The sequence below is a fragment of the Hippoglossus stenolepis genome, chromosome 22 (assembly GCF_022539355.2).
Source record: "Hippoglossus stenolepis isolate QCI-W04-F060 chromosome 22, HSTE1.2, whole genome shotgun sequence".
NCBI classification, from domain to species: Eukaryota; Metazoa; Chordata; class Actinopteri; order Pleuronectiformes; family Pleuronectidae; genus Hippoglossus; species Hippoglossus stenolepis.
The window spans coordinates 3,387,036-3,405,972 of record NC_061504.1 but is presented as its reverse complement, the minus strand read 5'-3'; the positions used below and the strand labels follow the sequence as shown (position 1 = coordinate 3,405,972).

The 18,937-nt window shown below is 40.1% G+C and overlaps 1 protein-coding gene and 6 non-coding genes across 9 annotated transcripts; all 7 read left to right on the top strand.

Moving 5' to 3' along the window:
* The first annotated feature begins 2,628 nt into the window (after positions 1–2,628).
* Positions 2,629–2,819, top strand: LOC118102032. Its single transcript, XR_004694621.1, has one exon. It is a non-coding gene; the product is annotated as a U2 spliceosomal RNA (small nuclear RNA).
* A 2,068-nt stretch (positions 2,820–4,887) lies between these two features.
* On the top strand, positions 4,888–5,078 carry LOC118102031. Its single transcript, XR_004694620.1, has one exon. It is a non-coding gene; the product is annotated as a U2 spliceosomal RNA (small nuclear RNA).
* A 1,542-nt stretch (positions 5,079–6,620) lies between these two features.
* Positions 6,621–17,105, top strand: ankrd16 (ankyrin repeat domain 16). 3 transcript variants are annotated; one of them, XM_035147659.2, is made up of 8 exons: positions 6,621–6,660; positions 12,408–12,783; positions 14,041–14,261; positions 14,488–14,530; positions 14,822–14,930; positions 15,014–15,175; positions 15,488–15,566; positions 16,837–17,105. In XM_035147659.2, exons 2-8 carry the CDS (start codon positions 12,440–12,442, stop codon positions 16,998–17,000), a joined length of 1,122 nt encoding a protein of 373 aa, XP_035003550.1. In that variant the 5' UTR covers positions 6,621–6,660; positions 12,408–12,439; the 3' UTR covers positions 17,001–17,105. The 3 variants fall into 3 exon arrangements, with proteins under 3 accessions (XP_035003550.1, XP_035003549.1, XP_035003548.1); XM_035147658.2 differs by lacking the exon at positions 6,621–6,660 and adding an exon at positions 10,345–10,411; XM_035147657.2 differs by lacking the exon at positions 6,621–6,660 and adding an exon at positions 10,418–10,556.
* On the top strand, positions 7,058–7,248 carry LOC124851316. The gene has a single exon (XR_007032360.1). It is a non-coding gene; the product is annotated as a U2 spliceosomal RNA (small nuclear RNA).
* On the top strand, positions 8,128–8,318 carry LOC118102030. Its single transcript, XR_004694619.1, has one exon. It is a non-coding gene; the product is annotated as a U2 spliceosomal RNA (small nuclear RNA).
* On the top strand, positions 10,802–10,992 carry LOC118102026. Its single transcript, XR_004694615.2, has one exon. It is a non-coding gene; the product is annotated as a U2 spliceosomal RNA (small nuclear RNA).
* trnay-gua lies at positions 12,888–12,975 on the top strand. Its single transcript is given in 2 exon segments — positions 12,888–12,924; positions 12,940–12,975. It is a non-coding gene; the product is annotated as a tRNA-Tyr (tRNA).
* Positions 17,106–18,937: the final 1,832 nt, after the last annotated feature.

The window sequence follows — 18,937 nt, the reverse complement described above, 5'->3', positions numbered from 1 at the left end:
CCTTTGAATGCCTTTCACTGTCCACTGCCTCGTCCCCATGCAAATGAGCATGTAAAGTCCTGCCAAAGGCGTTGCTGTAAAAATGCAGGGGGACAGTTCTGATGCTGAAGGACACCTGGTGTTGAAGTGGTTGGTTAGAGAGAACTTCTGCAGCTGCTACAAGGACTTCAGCCTAACAGCAACAACTGCATTCTTTTCAAGAACTTTCCCAGGTTAGTGCTGAATGTCTCTGTCTCAATGTACTGTGGTGTACTGCCTGTGTGAAACTACAAAAATGTACTTTGCTTTTGTTTAATCCTTCCTGTGAAGGATGGAGTACAAAAAGTGCCTGAGGAAAAGGCAAAAGGGAGAGGTCAGCAGCAGCCTGACAAACCATCGGACCCTGCTGCCTGCACCTCGGCTGCCTCGACAGAAAGAAAGAAACGTCAGCTGCCAGTGTGGATGACAGCACCTGGGTCGTTTGCCTCCACCTCTGGTGCCTCCACCAGCAGTACCCCTGCTCGCTGCACAGGAGAAAGAAGAGGGAGGAGAACTCAATGTAAAAGACCAAAAACTGTTTTCCTGTGCCCTGTGAGGGCATCAGTGTGAACCTCTGGCTGGCACAAAATAGGAGAGAGAATGATGAGGAGGAAGATGAGGAGGAGGAGGAGGAGGAGGAGGAGGAGGAGGGAGTATCTTCTTAATATTTAAGTAAAAAGCCTTTTTTGAACTTTGCTTCTCTCCGACTGCTCATTTGTTTCTTTGATTGAACCCAGTTGCCACTGGCTTGGTGCACTAAACAACATGACGACTCCTTGACATCAGTGCAGCAAAACACATCGTCAGACATGCTTCCCTCAATAAATCCATCTCATGAATGGATCCTGATACTCGAAAGGGAGGCGGGGGTAGAGGCTCTCCTCTGCTCTGTGTGTTTACATCCGCCCACTGCAGGCCGACAGACCGTGTGGTTAATTTGCATAAGAGGGAATCTCGGAGGGAAAGACCCTGCGGGACACCGAGCCCGGGGGTTCGATACCGTGTGGGGGTCCCGGGCAGTAAAGCAGAAGAATGTTACCGGGGGGGCCGATGTTCGGTTCCTCTTGGGATCAACTTGGGTTATCCTTACAATCTCCGCCTCTGATTGGTCAAAAGTTGACCTTATCTGGATGTGGGAGGGAGAATTCATGGATCTTGATGGGAAAAAAGGCATATTTATCTGTTTTATGTATGTTTTATTTGTATTATATCTATGTGTGTGAAATTAGGTGCAGCTAGATTGAATTGAAAGGGGCTGTTGGGCCTTGGCGGAGGTCTGCTCTCTATTGTGCACCATTCTAGGTGAATCTTTCTTAAAGGATGTTGATTTATTTCAATGGTCATTTTGGAGGCTGTACATTGTGGAGCTGCTGTTCAACTTAATTGGATTTTACTGGAAAAAGTTCCTAATATCTTGTTAAATTGAATTCCTATAAAAGGGATGAATAATATTCCTGTTCTACAAAGTGGTGACAGGTATTAGATTTTTTCTAAAGGAGTTAAACTAGTAACAGCTGAGTGAGACCTGGGGGGGTGTTTGACAGTGTTTGTTTAGCTTTAGTGTTCTCATGATGTGAAAATCCCCTCTGCATATTTTCTACTGCTGCTGTTTCTCAGCTTGTTTTCTCCTCACTGATCAAAAGAAAATACAGATATACTGTAAGAGAAACATGTTGATGTAAGTGTTGTTCACACTTCAGGACAGTAGGTGGCCGTAGTCAGGATGTCAGTCACTTAAATGGGTAAAGACAGAAACAGGAAGGGGTTCTATTGAGAGGATGAACATGTGTTTTGAGGTTGTTTATTTTCTGAATTTCCGATGTGGATCAAACCACATTTTTTTCAGTTTGATTCATCTTTGAGTCACTTGAACTGACAGTTGAGCTGTTTTTAGGAGTTAAATGAGATAAAACAGACGATTTTAGTTCTGCCTTTCATGTGGAAATACAGCATTGCATGATGGGAAAACTAACCACTCTTTACTTGAATTCCTGTTTTTATCTGATTTATTTCCTCCTGTTTTGAGTAACATACTGAAAAATGAAGACAATGTGTCAATCAATCATGATGAAGGGAGCAGCAATGACAAATGAACTGAGGAGTTATTGTCAACGTGTTGTTCCTACTCCAGGACAGTAGGTGGCAGCAGTCAGGATGTTAGTCACCCACAAACTAGTAGCCAAATAAACCGGAAGTGGATCATTGCGGGTGCGGGGGAGCTTTTTGCCTTTTTCTCTGAATTCGGATTTGGATCAAACCACATTTGTTTCAGTCTTATTCAGCTTTGATTCACTTGAACTGACCGTTGAGCTGCTGTGTGTTTTTTTCGGAGTTAAATGAGTTAAAAGACGATTTTAGTTCAGCGGTATGTAAATGCAGAATTGCATGATGGGAAATCTATCGCATGAAATAACGTGAACAATCTTTGTCCTCCTTTGTATGAAACACTTATTTCTGTATTTGTTTCACTTGTCAGATGGTTGGATTCACAGTGATTCAGGGACTTATTTTGTTCCAGTTTGACAGACTGTGTTTAGAACGTGTTTTCAGACCTCTGAGTGAAGGGGACTGTGAGGAGAACCAGACGGATTCCTCAGCCCCTTCTTCAGTATCGCTTCTCGGCCTTTTGGCTAAGATCAAGTGTAGTATCTGTTCTTATCAGTTTAATATCTGATACGTCCCCTACCCGGGGACCATATATTAAATTGATTTTTGGAACTGGGAGATGGAATAGGGGCTTGCTCCGTCCACTCCACGCATCGACCTGGTATTGCAGTACCTCCAGGAACGGTGCACCCCCCTCACTTTGTCAAATACTAAGCAATATTCAAATTAGTCTTTCATTATTTGTAGGTATATTAGATAATTTTTAGCTACGTTATTTGTAAAATAAGAGCTTTACAAATATATATTTAATAATAAATATTATATTTAGAGTAGAAGCTAATAGAAGCTTGCTGAGCGACTGCCTTTTTGTGTTTGCAACTTTAAAACAGAGTAAGATAACTAGTGATGGCGAGATGAAGCTTCATGAAGCATTGAAGCTTTCCATCTAATTGGTTCACTCATGGGCCGAAGCTTCATTTGCTCTACTGTGCCATCAAGTGGACAATAAATGTTAAACAGGCAGAGTGATTATAATGACACCATGGCTTTGGTGTGTGACGCTTTGAATTCAATAAAAGAATGAATGATGTTTGTGATGCCAATACATAAATTAAGAACTTATTAATATGGTGTCTGTCTTTATGATACAATGGCTGCGTCAAAAGGGAAAGTGGAAACAAATTGGGCAGAGGGTTGTGATGTGAACTGCGTCGTCTACATCGGCTGTGACCTGCCGGCTCTCCTACACCTGTTCCACTCCAGGACCAGTAAGAGAGCAGGCAAGATCATTGCTGATCCTTCCCATCCCGGCCACCACCTATTCCAGAGACTCCCATCTGGAAAAAGGTTCCGGGCCATCAAGACCAAAACCTCGCGCCACCTGAACAGTTTTTTCCCCATGGCAGTGGGGCTCACAAACAAGCCCCCTGCATCACACTGACTCTGCCCCCCCCCGCACATAATTTATAACTTATATATTAGTGGCACTATCCCGCAACCAATCACTGCACCTTAACACCTCAGCACCGCACGTGCCCATAACATAACTTATTGTTCTTTCTGTATATATTGTTGTTTTATGTCCGATTGTTGTTTTTATGTCAAAATGCACCAACCACACCAAGGCAATTTCCTGTATGTGTAAATATACTTGGCAATAAAAATAATTCTGATTCTGATTCTGATTGTGTTACTTGGTTTGTGACTAGGGACAACATGTAACACGTACAATAGGGACAACATTGTATTCATTTTTATGTAAAAATAACTTTTCCACAGTGCTGGGTTTCAGGCAAACGCGCAATAAAGTCCCAAGTCCACAACATGTGTGTGGGGGGGGGATCCATTGCGTTTCGCTGCCTCTTTTATTTCGAATCGCACGCCAAACCCACGAACCATTTTCTGACTCAGTCACGTGGTACGGCCGGTTTGCGAGGCTTTGAACGTCACCACATACGTCATCAACACAAGCCTCGATACGCGCTTCACACAAATCTTCCTGGATTACTCGACACATGCTTCGAAGCCTCGACTACGAAGGACACATCACTAGTTTTAAGTGTTCACAGTTAGATATCATGCATTAGCTGCTGGGTATTTGCAGGTGTATTATATCATTTTGAGCTACGTTATTTGTATAATAAGAGCTTTACAAATATATTTAAACATTATTATTATATTCAAAGGTCAAAGGGAATATTAATAGAAGCTTGCTGAGCAACTGCCTTTTTGTGTTTGCAACTTTAAGACACACTAAGATAACATGTAAAAGTATAAAATAGGATAGAATAGGCAATGTAATACAAATACAGATTAGATATACATAATAAACAGCCGTCACTACAAACAGAAATAATATCTGCAATTTTGAGTTTTTCTCGTTTTCTCTGAATTTCAGATTTGGATCAAACCACATTTGTTTCAGTCTGATTCAGCTTCGATTCACTTGAACTGACCGTTGAGCTGTTGTGTGTTTTTTGGAGTTAAATTAGATAAAAGAGACGATTTTAGTTCAGCGGTATGTAAATGCAGAATTGCATGATGGGAAATCTACCGCATGAAATAATGTGAACAATCTTTGTCAGCCTTTGTATGAAACAGTTTTTTCTGTATTTGTTTCACTCGTCAAATCTTTGGATTCCCAGTGATTCAGGGACTTATTTAGTTCCAGTTTGACAGACTGTGTTTAGAACGTGTTTTCAGACCTCTGAGTGAAGGGGACTGTGAGGAGAACCAGACGGATTCCTCAGCTCCTTCTTCAGTATCGCTTCTCGGCCTTTTGGCTAAGATCAAGTGTAGTATCTGTTCTTATCAGTTTAATATCTGATACGTCCCCTACCCGGGGACCATATATTAAATTGATTTTTGGAACTGGGAGATGGAATAGGGGCTTGCTCCGTCCACTCCACGCATCGACCTGGTATTGCAGTACCTCCAGGAACGGTGCACCCCCCTCACTTTGTTAAATATTACGCAATAGTTCACATTATTGCTATGATTACACTTTTAAGTAGTGATGGCGAGATGAAGTTTCATGAAGCATTGAAGCTTTCCATCTAATTGGTTCACTCATGGGCTGAAGCTTCATGGTGCTTCATTTGCTCTACTGTGCCATCAAGTGGACAATAAATGTAAAACAGGCAGAGTGATTATAATGACACCATGGCTTTGGTGTGTGACGCTTTGAATTCAATAAATGAATGAATGATGTTTGTGATGCCAATACATAAATTATGAACTTATCAATATGGTGTCTGTCTTTATGATACAATGGCTGGGTCAAAAGGGAAAGTGCGTTTCGCTGCCCCTTTTATTTCGAATCGCACGCCAAACCCGCGAACCATTTCCTGACTCAGTCACGTGGTACGGCCGGTTTGCGAGACTTTGAACGTCATCAACACAAGCCTCGATACGCGCTTCACACAAATCTTCCTGGATTACTCGACACACACTTCGAAGCCTCGACACGGAAGGACACATCAGTAGTTGTTTGTATTTAATGCACCTTACAAATATATTGTATTATTATAGTCAAAGGGAATATTAATAGAAGCTTGCTGAGTAACTGCCATTTCCCGTTTGCAGCTTTAAGACACAATAAGATAACATGTAAAAGTATAAAATAGGATAGAATAGGCAATGCAATAAAAATACAGAGTAGATATACATAATAAACAGCCGTCACTACAGACAGAAATAATATCTGTAAAGAAATGTACTTGAGTAAAGTGCTTACAGGATAATTGCATGAGGACATATAGATACTCTGGAAGTATATAGGCAGATAAGGTATACAATATGAATGTTAGGAGTAAAATGGCCACTGTTTTATATATATTTATATATACTGTATATACACAAATGGGTATAATTTTCTAGTAGCATACTATAGTGCATTACTCTTGTGAACACGTGTTGGACATTTTATGTAAATCCTTAATACTTTTTGGGAAGGTTTTTGTTCTGGAAGCTGGTGAAAGGAGAATTCAGGCAGCAGCTGATGTCTTATGCAGAAGATTTTAATGTAGACTTGATGCATCAAGGAGACCAGAATACAAATCAAAATACTACTAAGTTTACATCCTGTGACAAAGAACTGATTGAAAACTGTTGAGGTGAACCCAAAATCTAACCTCTCTCCATCAAAAAAATTGATAAGAGTCATTTCTGCTGCTTCTGCTGTTTCACACCCTGTTTTCTCTTGACTGAGCGAAACAAAACAAGCTAATTGTCCTTAATTTCTTGTTTTTATCTAATTTATTTCCTCCTGCTGTGAGTTACATACTGAAACATGTAGATTATGTGTCAATCAATCAATCAAACTTTAATTTGCATAGCCAATATTCACAAATCACAGTTTGTCTCATTTGGATTAACAATGTACGTCATCCTCTGGGCTTAACCCTTAACAAAAGTAAGGACTAACCCTAACCCATACTCCAGGACAGTAGGTGGCAGCATTCAAGATGTTTGTCACCCACACACTAGCAAGACAAAGAAACAGGAAGTGGTTCAATGCGGGTGGGGGGTTGATTTGTGAGTTTTTGTCGTTTTCTCTGAATTTCAGATTTGGATCAAACCACATTTGTTTCAGTCTTATTCATCTTTGATTCACTTGAACTGACCGTTGAGCTGCTGTGTTTTTTAGGAGTTTAATGAGTTAAAAGACGATTTTAGTTCATCCCTTCGTATGTAAATGCCGAATTGCATGATGGGAAATCTATCGCATGAAATAACGTGAACAATCTTTGTCAGCCTTTGTATGAAACAGTTTTTTCTGTATTTGTTTCACTTGTCAGATGGTTGGATTCACAGTGATTCAGGAACTTATTTAGTTCCAGTTTGACAGACTGTGTTTAGAACGTGTTTTCAGACCTCTGAGTGAAGAGGACTGTGAGGAGAACCAGACGGATTCCTCAGCCCCTTCTTCAGTATCGCTTCTCGGCCTTTTGGCTAAGATCAAGTGTAGTATCTGTTCTTATCAGTTTAATATCTGATACGTCCCCTACCCGGGGACCATATATTAAATTGATTTTTGGAACTGGGAGATGGAATAGGGGCTTGCTCCGTCCACTCCACGCATCGACCTGGTATTGCAGTACCTCCAGGAACGGTGCACCCCCCTAACCTTGTCAAATACCAAGCAATAAATCAAATCAGCCTTTCGGTATTTGTAGTTATATTAGATATATTTGAGCTACGTTATTTGTAAAATAAGTGCTTTACACATATAAATTATTATACTATTATATTCAAAGGTCAAACGGAATATTAATAGAAGCACGCTGAGCAACTGCCTTTTTGTGTTTGCAACTTTAAAACAGAGTAAGATAACATGTAAAAGTATAAAATAGGCAATGTAATACAAATACAGATTAGATATACATAATAAACAGCCGTCACTACAGACAGAAATAATATCTGTAAAGAAATGTACTTGAGTAAAGTGCTTACAGGATAGTTGCACGAGGACATATAGATTTTCTGGAAGTATATAGGCAGATAAGGTATACAATATGAATGTGAGTAGTAAAATGGCAATTGTTGATATATATATATATATATATATATATATACACAAATGGGCATAATTTCCTATTAGCATACTTTAGTGCATTACTCTAGTGAAAACGTGTTGGACATTTTAGGTAAAGCCTTAATAGTTTTTTGGAAAGGTTTTATTATGGACTGACCGTTGAGCTGTTGTGTGTTTTTTTGGAGTTAAATGAGTTAAAAGACGATTTTAGTTCAGCCTTTCATATGCAAATGCAGAATTGCATGATGGGAAATCTACCACATGAAATAACGTGAACAATCTTTGTCAGCCTTTGTATGAAACACTTATTTCTGTATTTGTTTCACTTGTCAGATGGTTGGATTCACAGTGATTCAGTGACTTATTTTGTTCCAGTTTGACAGACTGTGTTTAGAACGTGTTTTCAGACCTCTGAGTGAAGGGGACTGTGAGGAGAACCAGACGGATTCCTCAGCCCCTTCTTCAGTATCGCTTCTCGGCCTTTTGGCTAAGATCAAGTGTAGTATCTGTTCTTATCAGTTTAATATCTGATACGTCCCCTACCCGGGGACCATATATTAAATTGATTTTTGGAACTGGGAGATGGAATAGGGGCTTGCTCCGTCCACTCCACGCATCGACCTGGTATTGCAGTACCTCCAGGAACGGTGCACCCCCCTCACTTTGTCAAATACTAAATAATATATATTCCAAAGCTTATGCTATTAAGTGTTTTCAATTAGATATCATGCATTAGCTGTATGCTATTTGTAGGTATATTAGATAATTTTGCCCTGCGTTATTTGTATAAAAAGTGCTTTACATATTTATTTTATTATTATTATTATTATTTTATTCAAAGGTCAAAGGGAATATTAATAGAAGCTTGCTGAGCAACTGCATTTTTGTGTTTGCTGCTTAAAGACACAGTAAGATAACATGTAAAAGTATAGGATACAATAGGCAATGCAATTAAAATACAGATTAGATATACATAAACAGCCGTCACTACAGACTGAAATAATATTTCTAAAGAAATGTTCTTGAGTAAAGTGCTTACAGGATAGTTGCACGAGGACATATAGATTTTCTGGAAGTATATAGGCAGATAAGGTATACAATATGAATGTGAGTAGCAAAATGGCAATTGTTATTTATATATACACACACAGCGGGTAAAATAAGTATCACCATTTTTCTCAGTAAATATATTTCTAAAGGTGCTATTGACATGAAATCTTCACCAGATGTCGGTAACAACCCAAGTAATTCAGACATACAAAGAAAACCAAACAAATAAGTTCAGAAATTAAGTTATGTGTAATAAAATGGAATGACACAGGGAAAAAGTATTGAACACGCTTACTGAAATTTATTTAAGACTTCGTACAAAAGCCTTTGTTGGCAATGACAGCTTCAAGACACCTCCTGTATGGAGAAACTAGTCGCATGCATTGCTCAGGTGTGATTTTGGCCCATTCTTCCACACAAACAGTCTTCATATCTTGAAGGTTCCGTGGGCCTCTTCTATGAACTCTGATATTTAGTTCTTTCCATAGATTTTCTATTGGATCCAAGTCAGGTGATTGACTGGGCCATTCCAGCAGCTTTATTTTCTTTCTCTGAAACCAATTGAGAGTTTCCTTGGCCGTGTGTTTGGGATCATTGTCTTGCTGAAATGTCCACCCTCTTTTCATCTTCATCATCCTGGTAGATGGCAGCAGATTTTTTATCAAAAATGTCCTGGTACATTTTTCCATTCATCCTTCCTTCAATTAAATGAAGTTTGCCAGTGCCGTATGCTGAAAAACAGCCCCACACGATGATGTTCCCACCTCCAAACTTCACTGTTGGTACGGTGTTTGTGGGGTGATGTGCAGTGCCATTCGACCTCCAAACATGGTGTGTATTATGGCATCCAAAGAGTTACATTTTGGTCTCATCTGATCAGACTATATTCTCCCAGTATTTCACAGGCTTGTCTAAATGCTGTGCAGATAACTTTAAACAAGTTTCAACATGCTTTTTCTTCAGCAATGGAGTCTTGCGTGGTGAGCGTGCATACAGGCCACGGCGGTTGAGTGCATTACTTATTGTTTTCTTTGAAACCATTGTACCTGCTAATTCCAGATCTTTCTGAAGCTCTCCACACGTGGCCCTTGGCTCTTGGACAACTCTTCTGATAATTATTTTCACGCCTCTGTCAGAAATCTTGCCAGGAGCACCTGGTCATGGCCAGTTTATGGTGAAGACACCTTTTTATAGGCCATCAGTTGGGACTAAACCAGCTGATATTCATTTGCACTGACAAGGGGCAGGATTGCTTTCTTATTACTGATAGATTTCAGCTGGTGTCTTGGCTTTCCATGCCTTTTTGCACCTCCCTTTCACCATGTGTTCAATACTTTTTCCCTGTGTCATTCCATTTTATTACACATAACTTAATTTCGGGAACTTATTTGTTTGGTTTTCTTTGTATGTCTGGATTACTTGGGTTGTTACCGACATCTGGTGAAAATGTCATGTCAATAGCACCTTTAGAAATATATTTACTGAGAAAAATGGTGACGTGTTCAATACTTATTTTACCCGCTGTATAAAAAAATGAAAATGTCTGATAGAGATGAAGGGAGCAGCAATGACAAAGGAGCTGAGGAGTTATTGTCAACGTGTTGTTCATACTCCAGGACAGTAGATGGCAGCAGTCAGGATGTTAGTCACCCACAAACTAGTAGCCAAAGAAACCGGAAGTGGTGCTATGGGGGTTGCTTTGTGAGTTTTTTCCGTTTTCTCTGAATTCCAGATGTGGGTCAAGCCTCATTTGTATCAGTTTTATTCAGCTTTGATTCACTTGAACTGACCGTTGAGCTGCTGTGTGTTTTTTTCGGAGTTAAATGAGTTAAAAGACAGTTCAGCGGTATGTAAATGTCGAATTGCATGATGGGAAATCTATCGCATGAAATAATGTGAACAATCTTTGTCAGCCTTTGAATGAAACACTTATTTCTGTATTTGTTTCACTTGTCAGATTGTTGGATTCACAGTGATTCAGGGACTTATTTTGTTCCAGTTTGACAGACTGTGTTTAGAACGTGTTTTCAGACCTCTGAGTGAAGGGGACTGTGAGGAGAACCAGACGGATTCCTCAGCCCCTTCTTCAGTATCGCTTCTCGGCCTTTTGGCTAAGATCAAGTGTAGTATCTGTTCTTATCAGTTTAATATCTGATACGTCCCCTACCCGGGGACCATATATTAAATTGATTTTTGGAACTGGGAGATGGAATAGGGGCTTGCTCCGTCCACTCCACGCATCGACCTGGTATTGCAGTATCTCCAGGAACGGTGCACCCCCCTAACCTTGTGAAATATAATATCTATATATTGTTGAGAATGCAATAACGACATAATCACAGAAAGTATATTTTACACTGATTTGCGATTTTGAAATTATATGTGCTGTACAAATGAAGCTTATTAATATGAAAATTATTGTTATTATTATATTCGATGGTCAAAGGGAAACATTGAAACTTGCTGAGCAACTGTCTATTTGTTTCTTTTTATCTTATAAGACATGATGACATTTAAAAGTGTAAAATCAAATAAAATAGTTAATGCATTAAAAATACAGAGTAGATATACATTATAAACAGCCGTCACTACAGACCGAAATAATATTTGTAAAGAAATGTTCTTCAGTAAAGTGCAGGCTAAATTTGAGCAAACACTTACAGTGGTAGATTAACGATTAAGCAAACACAAATCAAAATACTACTATCCTGTAACAAAGAACTGATCAAAAACGGTTGAGGTGAGCCCAAATCGCATGTCGTCAATAAAAACTACATTTCCCATAATGCTTACGGCGTCGCTCTGCTGGAGAGGACAACTAAAGATTATCCCTTTAATGCTTGAAAGTTGAAAACATTTCTTAAATCAATATCGAATCCATCTAATCCTAATACTTGCACTAAGTAGTTGTATTTGTTAAGAAAATGTGTGTATTATAAAATTTGTAATGTTTAAGTACTTATGTGTCTAAAACCTTATTTAAAGGATTTCCTTAAGTAGCTGCATAAACACACACTAATTGTATTCATAGATGCATATGTGCCTTACTTATGTTACAATGAGCAAATACAATAATCTATTTACTTTTAATAAGGCTATTCATTGTTTTACAACTGGTTAGAATTATGTTAGATAAGTTATTTGATTTTGATGTTGATGTTTCGATAAATCCATGAAAATGTTAATGCTGCTACTGCTACTACTACTACTACTACTACTAATAATAATAATAATAATAATAATAATAATAATAATAATAATAATAATAATAATAATAATGACCTGACTACTTTCCATGCGGTCTTGAGGAATTTAATTTACACATTTGTGTTGATTAATTGATTAAACACATGTCCTTAACTGAGCCTCGATAGTACACAAGGTATTCCTCTGGTTTCAGGAAACACTGGAACAATGATTGTGTCGTAACAATAATCTATTTATCTTGTATTTGTGGGCTGCTCTGATTGTGTTTGTATCTTATATAGAATAAAACTAACTAATACAATAATTAGTGTGTCTGCAATAAAGTAGAATCGAAAGCGTGTGTGTTGTATTGCTGTGTGTGTGGGGCCGGCCCCGTGTAAGGTCATGGTTGACCATGTTATTTCATGTGCCTGTGGTGATAATGGCAGTGATCAGTAGTTTGCAGCTCGTCTTTCCGCAGCTTCTCTAACTCGCTCCCTCTGCTCTGCAGCTGCGGGGTTTGGTATTTAACGTGCAGCCAACATGGACGCGGACAACACGGAGAGGCTGCTGGTGAAACTCGCTCAGGACGGACACACGAGCTCCCTGGAGGAGCTCATCGGGCCCGGCGACGGCTCGGCGGCGGCTCGGAGCGTGTGCCGGGGACACTTGGGCCGCTCCGGGGACACTCTGCTGCACTACGCGGCCCGACACGGACACCTGGACACGGTGGAGTACCTGGTGCAGAGCGTGGGGATGGACGTGGAGGTGAACAACAACGACTACAAGCGGCCGCTGCACGAAGCTGCGTCCATGGGTCACCGGGCGTGTGTGGGCTACCTGCTCCGGGAGGGCGCCGCGGTGGACAGCCTGAAGAGGGCGGATTGGTGAGAGTGGGCACCTACCGATTAATTGACAGGACGGTCAACCTTTGGGTCGTTGCGCCGCTTGGTGGTTTAAAAGGAAACTGCACTCCCATAGGTTTCAGCTCCCTTCGATAGCTCAGTTGGTAGAGCGGAGGACTGTAGTGGCTTAATGCTGAAATCCTTAGGTCGCTGGTTCGAATCCGGCTCGAAGGAGAACATTTTTAATTTGCAGACGAACGTGAATACATTTTTACAAAGCGATCACTGAACACGTGATGTATCAGTAAAATAAAAAAGTAAATAATGCAGCTTACAGCCGTGTTTAACGATGGTGAAGTTAGATTACTCTCTATAATATTTTATGTAAAGCACTCTGAGCTGCATTTCTTGTATGAAAGGTGCTATACAAATAAAGATGATGATTATGATTATGATTATTATATTCAACAGTTAAAGGGAAACTAAAGAAATTTGCTTAGCAACTGCTTTTTTTTGTTTTCTGCTTTTAAGACAAGAAAAGATGTGATAACGGAAAAATATAAAATAGGCAATGACATAAAAATACTGAGTAGATATACATAACAGCTGTCACTACAGACAAAAATATTATTTGTAGAGAAATGTACATGAGTGAAGTGCTTACAGGATGATTGCACGAGGATGTATATATATTCTGTTATAAGTATATAGGCAGATAAGTTATACAATATGAATATTAGTTAAAATGGTAATTATACATAGTTTTTATATATAAATGGGTATAATTCCCTAGTAGCATACTAAATAGTAGTATACTATAGTGCTTTACTCTTGTGACATTTCAGGAAAAGCCTCAAGGCCTCAAGTGTTTGATTAAAAACGACAGTTTTTTTTCCTTTGTGGTTGACACATGAAAAACAGCAGTAAAATGACCCTTCCAGTTTCCATCTTAGCAAATAAGATTTTATGAAGTTGAAATGACTTCAGCTCAGTCAAATCTAGATTTGCACTGAGCAGGTATCGAAACAGGGTCACTCACTGACACTGATTTTGATTGAGGCTTTTTCTCTTGATTTTTTTATGAAGTTAATTGATAAATAAAAATCATTTATTATATTATTTTTAAATGATTGTCACCTTAAAAAATACCACTGTGTATTATCTTGTAAGACTGTAATGTAACTACCAACTTCAAGGGATTCTACTTGGACAATGGGAGGAGGCAAGTCTGTACCTTCATTCATTCATCATGTAGAACAAAGAGCAGATGACACATTCCTGAATCCTTTTCTCTCTCAGGACTCCTCTGATGATGGCCTGCACTCGGAGGAACCTGGACGTGATCCAGGAGCTGCTGCGTCACGGCGCCGACCCTGCACTGAGGAACAAGGACGGCTGGAACTCGTTCCACATCGCCTGCAGGGAGGGGGACCCTCTAGTCGTGCAGCACCTGCTCCTTGTTGCGCAAGAAGTCTGGAGGACGGAGAGCAAGACACGGAGGACACCGCTGCACACTGCAGGTGAAGTGCCTCCCGTCCCCCACTTTCATCATGTGATATGGTTACGTGAAAGACAAACTGAGTCATCACACATCCAGAGGATAAATGCAGAATGTGTCATAATATCAAACTATTCTTACATTGTTCTTTACAAGATCCAAAGAGATTGGTTAAATCTATATGATTGTGTGCTTTGATACCGAAGAGTGTCGGATAGTAACCCCTGCTCTCTCTATTGATAATCCAGCGATGCACGGCTGTGAGGAGGTTGTCAGCATCCTGCTAGAGAGGTAAGTAGAACATTTAGGAGAGGACTACTTCCTTAAATCAAATCATATTCAAAGTCTTAAGTGTAACTTGTGTATATGTAACTCTGTTTGAAGGCCTTAAATCATATGGAATGGAATAAGTACACTTGATAATACTCAAAATCCTAATCATATGATTGTGACCCAGATGTTGTAGTTTAGATCCCTGGTCTAGATTGGTCTAGTCTAGATAAACCCTGGTAGGGGAAAGTGAAGCACATACTCTAACTACTCTTGTCTGTCTGATCCTCACCTTCACTGGCCCTCTTCCAGATGTGGCTACACCCCAGACAGCACAGACAGCTGTGGAGTCACTCCTTTAATGGATGCTGTCAGGAACGGACACGTCTCTGTGGCCAGGCTGCTCTTAGAACACCACCAGGTAGAGCACATGTCAAATCACCAATGTTTCAGCTATTATATTGATGCACTTTCCCCACCTGACGTGTGTGCCTGTGCATGTAGGCATCACCAACGGCAGCTGACAAAGTCGGGGCTCAGCTGGTGCACCAGGTAGCTGTCACTGGCCAGGAGGAGGCGCTGCGGTTCCTGGTGAAGGACCTCGGTGTAGACGTCAACCAGAGAGCGACAGGCATTCAGCTCAGTGCCCTGCATTACGCTGCAAAGGTAAAACCAGTGATTCCCAACCACTGGTAGTTTTACCCCAGGGGTACTTTTGCGGTAGCTCTGGGGTAACTGGGCAGATTGTGGAGTAGTTTGACTAATGGACTACCACATCCTAAAGTCAAATATTAATGTCAAGCGCTTTACAATCTTTACCACATACAAAACTTTATATTCTATGATGGACAGACATGCCCTTAAGTTTTGCATTTACAGAGAAGAGAGAAGTGGCAGCGGTTACATTACAATATGGAAATATTCACACACCAACTAACACAAATAAACTCTACTTCCTCATTTCAACCTGTTTTTCAGGAGGGCCACACGTCCACTATTAAAACACTGCTGGAGCTGGGAGCAGATCTTCATGCTCGGGACACAAAGGGAAGAACTGGTGAGCAACGGCATGTGTTTTGCACCTCAGCTACACTGGTGAATTTGGGGAATGCTTTAGTCATTGGGGCTGGAGCCAGTCACAGCTGACATTGGGGTGAGAGGAGGGGTTCACTTGGACAGATAACCAGTCACAGGGCTCACACATGGAGGAAAACAAGAACAACAACATTCATATACACTTTCACACTTGAGGGCGATTAGAGTCTTCAGTTTATCTAAGATGCGTGTGTGTCCACACAGAAACACCCTGGTCGGCTGTCAGGTTCTCACATGGAACTTTCTTGCTGTGAGGCGACATTTCTAACCACTGCAACAATGCGCAGCCCAAGTTTTTGACTCTAACATTAAATATCTATGGCTATACAAATAAAATAAATAATAAAAGTTGAAGTTTGGGCCAAGACCCAAAAGTCTCCTTATGAAACCACACTAACATTCACTAGGTCCAGATTTTTATTTGGATTGGCACCAGATTGCACACACTCATAAATATCAGTTTCCTTAACATGTCTATTTATTCATCAAGATTCATCTATTATTCATTGAGAAATCAAAGAAAATGTTGACATATGTCCCATCTCACAATGTCCTTTAACAGCACCCTAGACCGGATTCACACCAAAATCTTATGGGTTCATCTTTGGGTCATGCTCCACCCCTCCACCCCACAAAATTTCATGGAAATCTGTTAAGTTGTCTTTGCATAATACTTAATATTTGCTGTGGGTGTGGTTTGATTTGATAGCGTTAAGCAAAAAAAACCACAACTGTCAATTGAATTTGCCAAATCGTGATTGGTGCACAGATGTCCTCGTAAAAACAGGTGAGACAAGCATTGATAAAACAGACCAGACAGAAGAATGTATGTTTGTGTCAGACCAGTTTGATCACAGAAGAAAAGCTGATTGAGAGAAAAAGACTTTCAGGGCCTTTAATGACAATGAATGTCATTTTTGTGGACGAGGTTTGGTTTGTTTCTGAAAAGTGAGATATGAAAGTTGCAGCAGAGACGTAGAGAATCAACTACTGAGCAGCATTTTATTCACAGTCCAAAAATCAAACCCTAAGGAAAACGATGAAAAGATAAGTAGATGCTTATGTTCTCTGTGATGTGATACAACATGTTACAGCAAATAAATACTGTATCCCTCTGTGCTAAAATGAAATGTGGTCGACTGAAGGGTAGGAAATTGAACAAACAAAAAAAAAACTCATTGTGCACTCAGCGTGGTTTTGACCACTCTCTTACTGTTGTTTCCTCTTCTCAGCTCTTCACATGGCTTGCATCGGGCAGCACGCAGGAGCAGCGCGGTTGCTTCAGCAGCTCGGACTCAAAGATTCGGAGGATGCATCTGGCACAAAGGCGCGGCAGTTTGCCAGGAAACCAGACTTAATGGCAGCATTTGAATCCGGCTCAGCAGACACATCATAAACGATACCATGATGAAACCGAACACCGATCTGCCAAAGACTCCATTGATTTAAGTGAAAAAAAGAACCTGAGGTTGTATGGATGACATTAAATCTTTACTTGCGATATGTTGTGCAGTGTTTTCTTAAGTGACAGGACTGGGGGGGTCACATGACTTGAATTTAAGTATATTTACATCAGACCTGGCTTTTGTGACACTGACTTCAACTGCAATAATTTGTAAAGCGTCTCCAAAGCGGAAAAAGCCATGATCGTGTTTTTGCCAGAAGGACCAACCACACTGCTCCATGAGAAAAAGTTATTTGTTTAAAAAGTTTCGACATGATCACACTTGAGATGAGCTTGAATGTCTGGTTGTTTTCTGATATCATCACAAACCCTCTTGACTTGTCAGGACAGGAAGCTGAACCCTCAGCTTTAAACATCAGCAGATAGTTCCACTGGAATACTGCTATGTGTAAAATGTATGAGATGTGTATAATTATTTAAACTTTTTTTAAAGAGGCCTCTTTTATCTTTAGGTTGTATCTTCACTTTGAGTGTCTGCAAGAGTTTCTGCACCTTAATATAAGATGTTCACCTTTTTCTTTAAATGCCTCCACCACAGTTGTCAGTTTGTTGGCTGACAGTGACAGTGGTTATGACAGTGTGGTTTAGTGATGTAAAGACTCTCTTCATGACGGTCTCTGTGCTCAGCTGTGTTGACCACGGAGCTTCATGTGAGACGATGATGAGTTCCTGCTAAAGTGAGTGGGAGGTGTATTGGACCCTCAGAATTTGAGACTATTTAACAGTACACAACCAAACAAATAATTTCTTATAGTGCTTGTGGTCATTTGGTTGGAAAGCAAAACCCATGGAACCTTTGTTATTTTATTGTTTTATTTTTGATTTGTTTCAAGAAAAATGTAAAATGATGGCAGTGTGAAAATCAAGAACTAAAGATGAGGTTTTAAATTGTATTTCTTGTAACATTTAATATGCCATTTGGCTATGCGTTGTGGCCCTCTTGTTAAGGTGCAGGATGGCAGCATATGGAAGAGTTTTAGGGCAGTAATGAAAAACATTAGGAGTAAGATTTTCTTTATCACACAACAACCAGTTAAGAAGCCAAGATGGTAACAAGTTAAAAGCAACAGACATTCTCTCCTTCCATTTCTCTTCTGCTGAACAAGTTACCGTAATGTTAGCTTTAAGACACATCAAAGCTACATTGGGCGGGTTTACCATTACCAGTCTGTGCCCCTGATGAGTTCTTCTGTAAGCAATGACTCAAATGCTATCCATATGCTCAGAACAGACGCATACCCTATCTAATTCCTCTCTCTATTAGATAAGTTGCAGGGCTACAGAATGTTATTTAATTACGCCAATAACTGTACTGTACTGTAGATTTTTACACACATACCACTGCTACCAAGAAGCTCTACACATCAGTGCACTTTTGGAGTTTCAGGGTCAAACACCATTGCAGCCAAATCCACTACAATTGAAGTAAATCCAAGTGTCCGTAAGCTGCAGCCATCGTGAGTTCTCGCAGCAGTAACTAAGAGGAGGAGAAACATGGTGTAAATGATGCCGTTTTGAGTCTAATTTGAATGTCGGGGCTTGCAGACACGGAGGCATTTTATGTTTGTTTCCTGTTGCTTTTTTACTTTTGAAGAATTGATCCCAAGTTACTTCAATTGAATTAGATTTGGCTGCAGCGCTGTTTACCCCTGAAACTCCTAGAGTGTTTTGTGGACTCAAACACTTCACCCACCCCGCCATATGCATAGTGGTGTAGATGTAGATGAGTGAATATGCATTTTTGGGTGAACTATCCCTTTAATAGCTGGATATATTCCCGAAAATGCAACTCCAACCTCGCAATTTCGAGGTTATTTTCAACATTTTGACTTTAAATGCAAAGTTTGACTTGATCTTCAACATTCAGA

Bases quoted from the DNA above. Each gene is read 5' to 3' on its own strand.
- ankrd16 (XM_035147659.2), top strand. From the start codon at position 12,440: ATGGACGCGGACAACACGGAGAGGCTGCTGGTGAAACTCGCTCAGGAC. The intron at 14,262-14,487 runs GTGAAGTGCCTC...TTGATAATCCAG, and splicing joins GACACCGCTGCACACTGCAG to CGATGCACGGCTGTGAGGAG. The intron at 14,531-14,821 runs GTAAGTAGAACA...GCCCTCTTCCAG, and splicing joins GTCAGCATCCTGCTAGAGAG to ATGTGGCTACACCCCAGACA.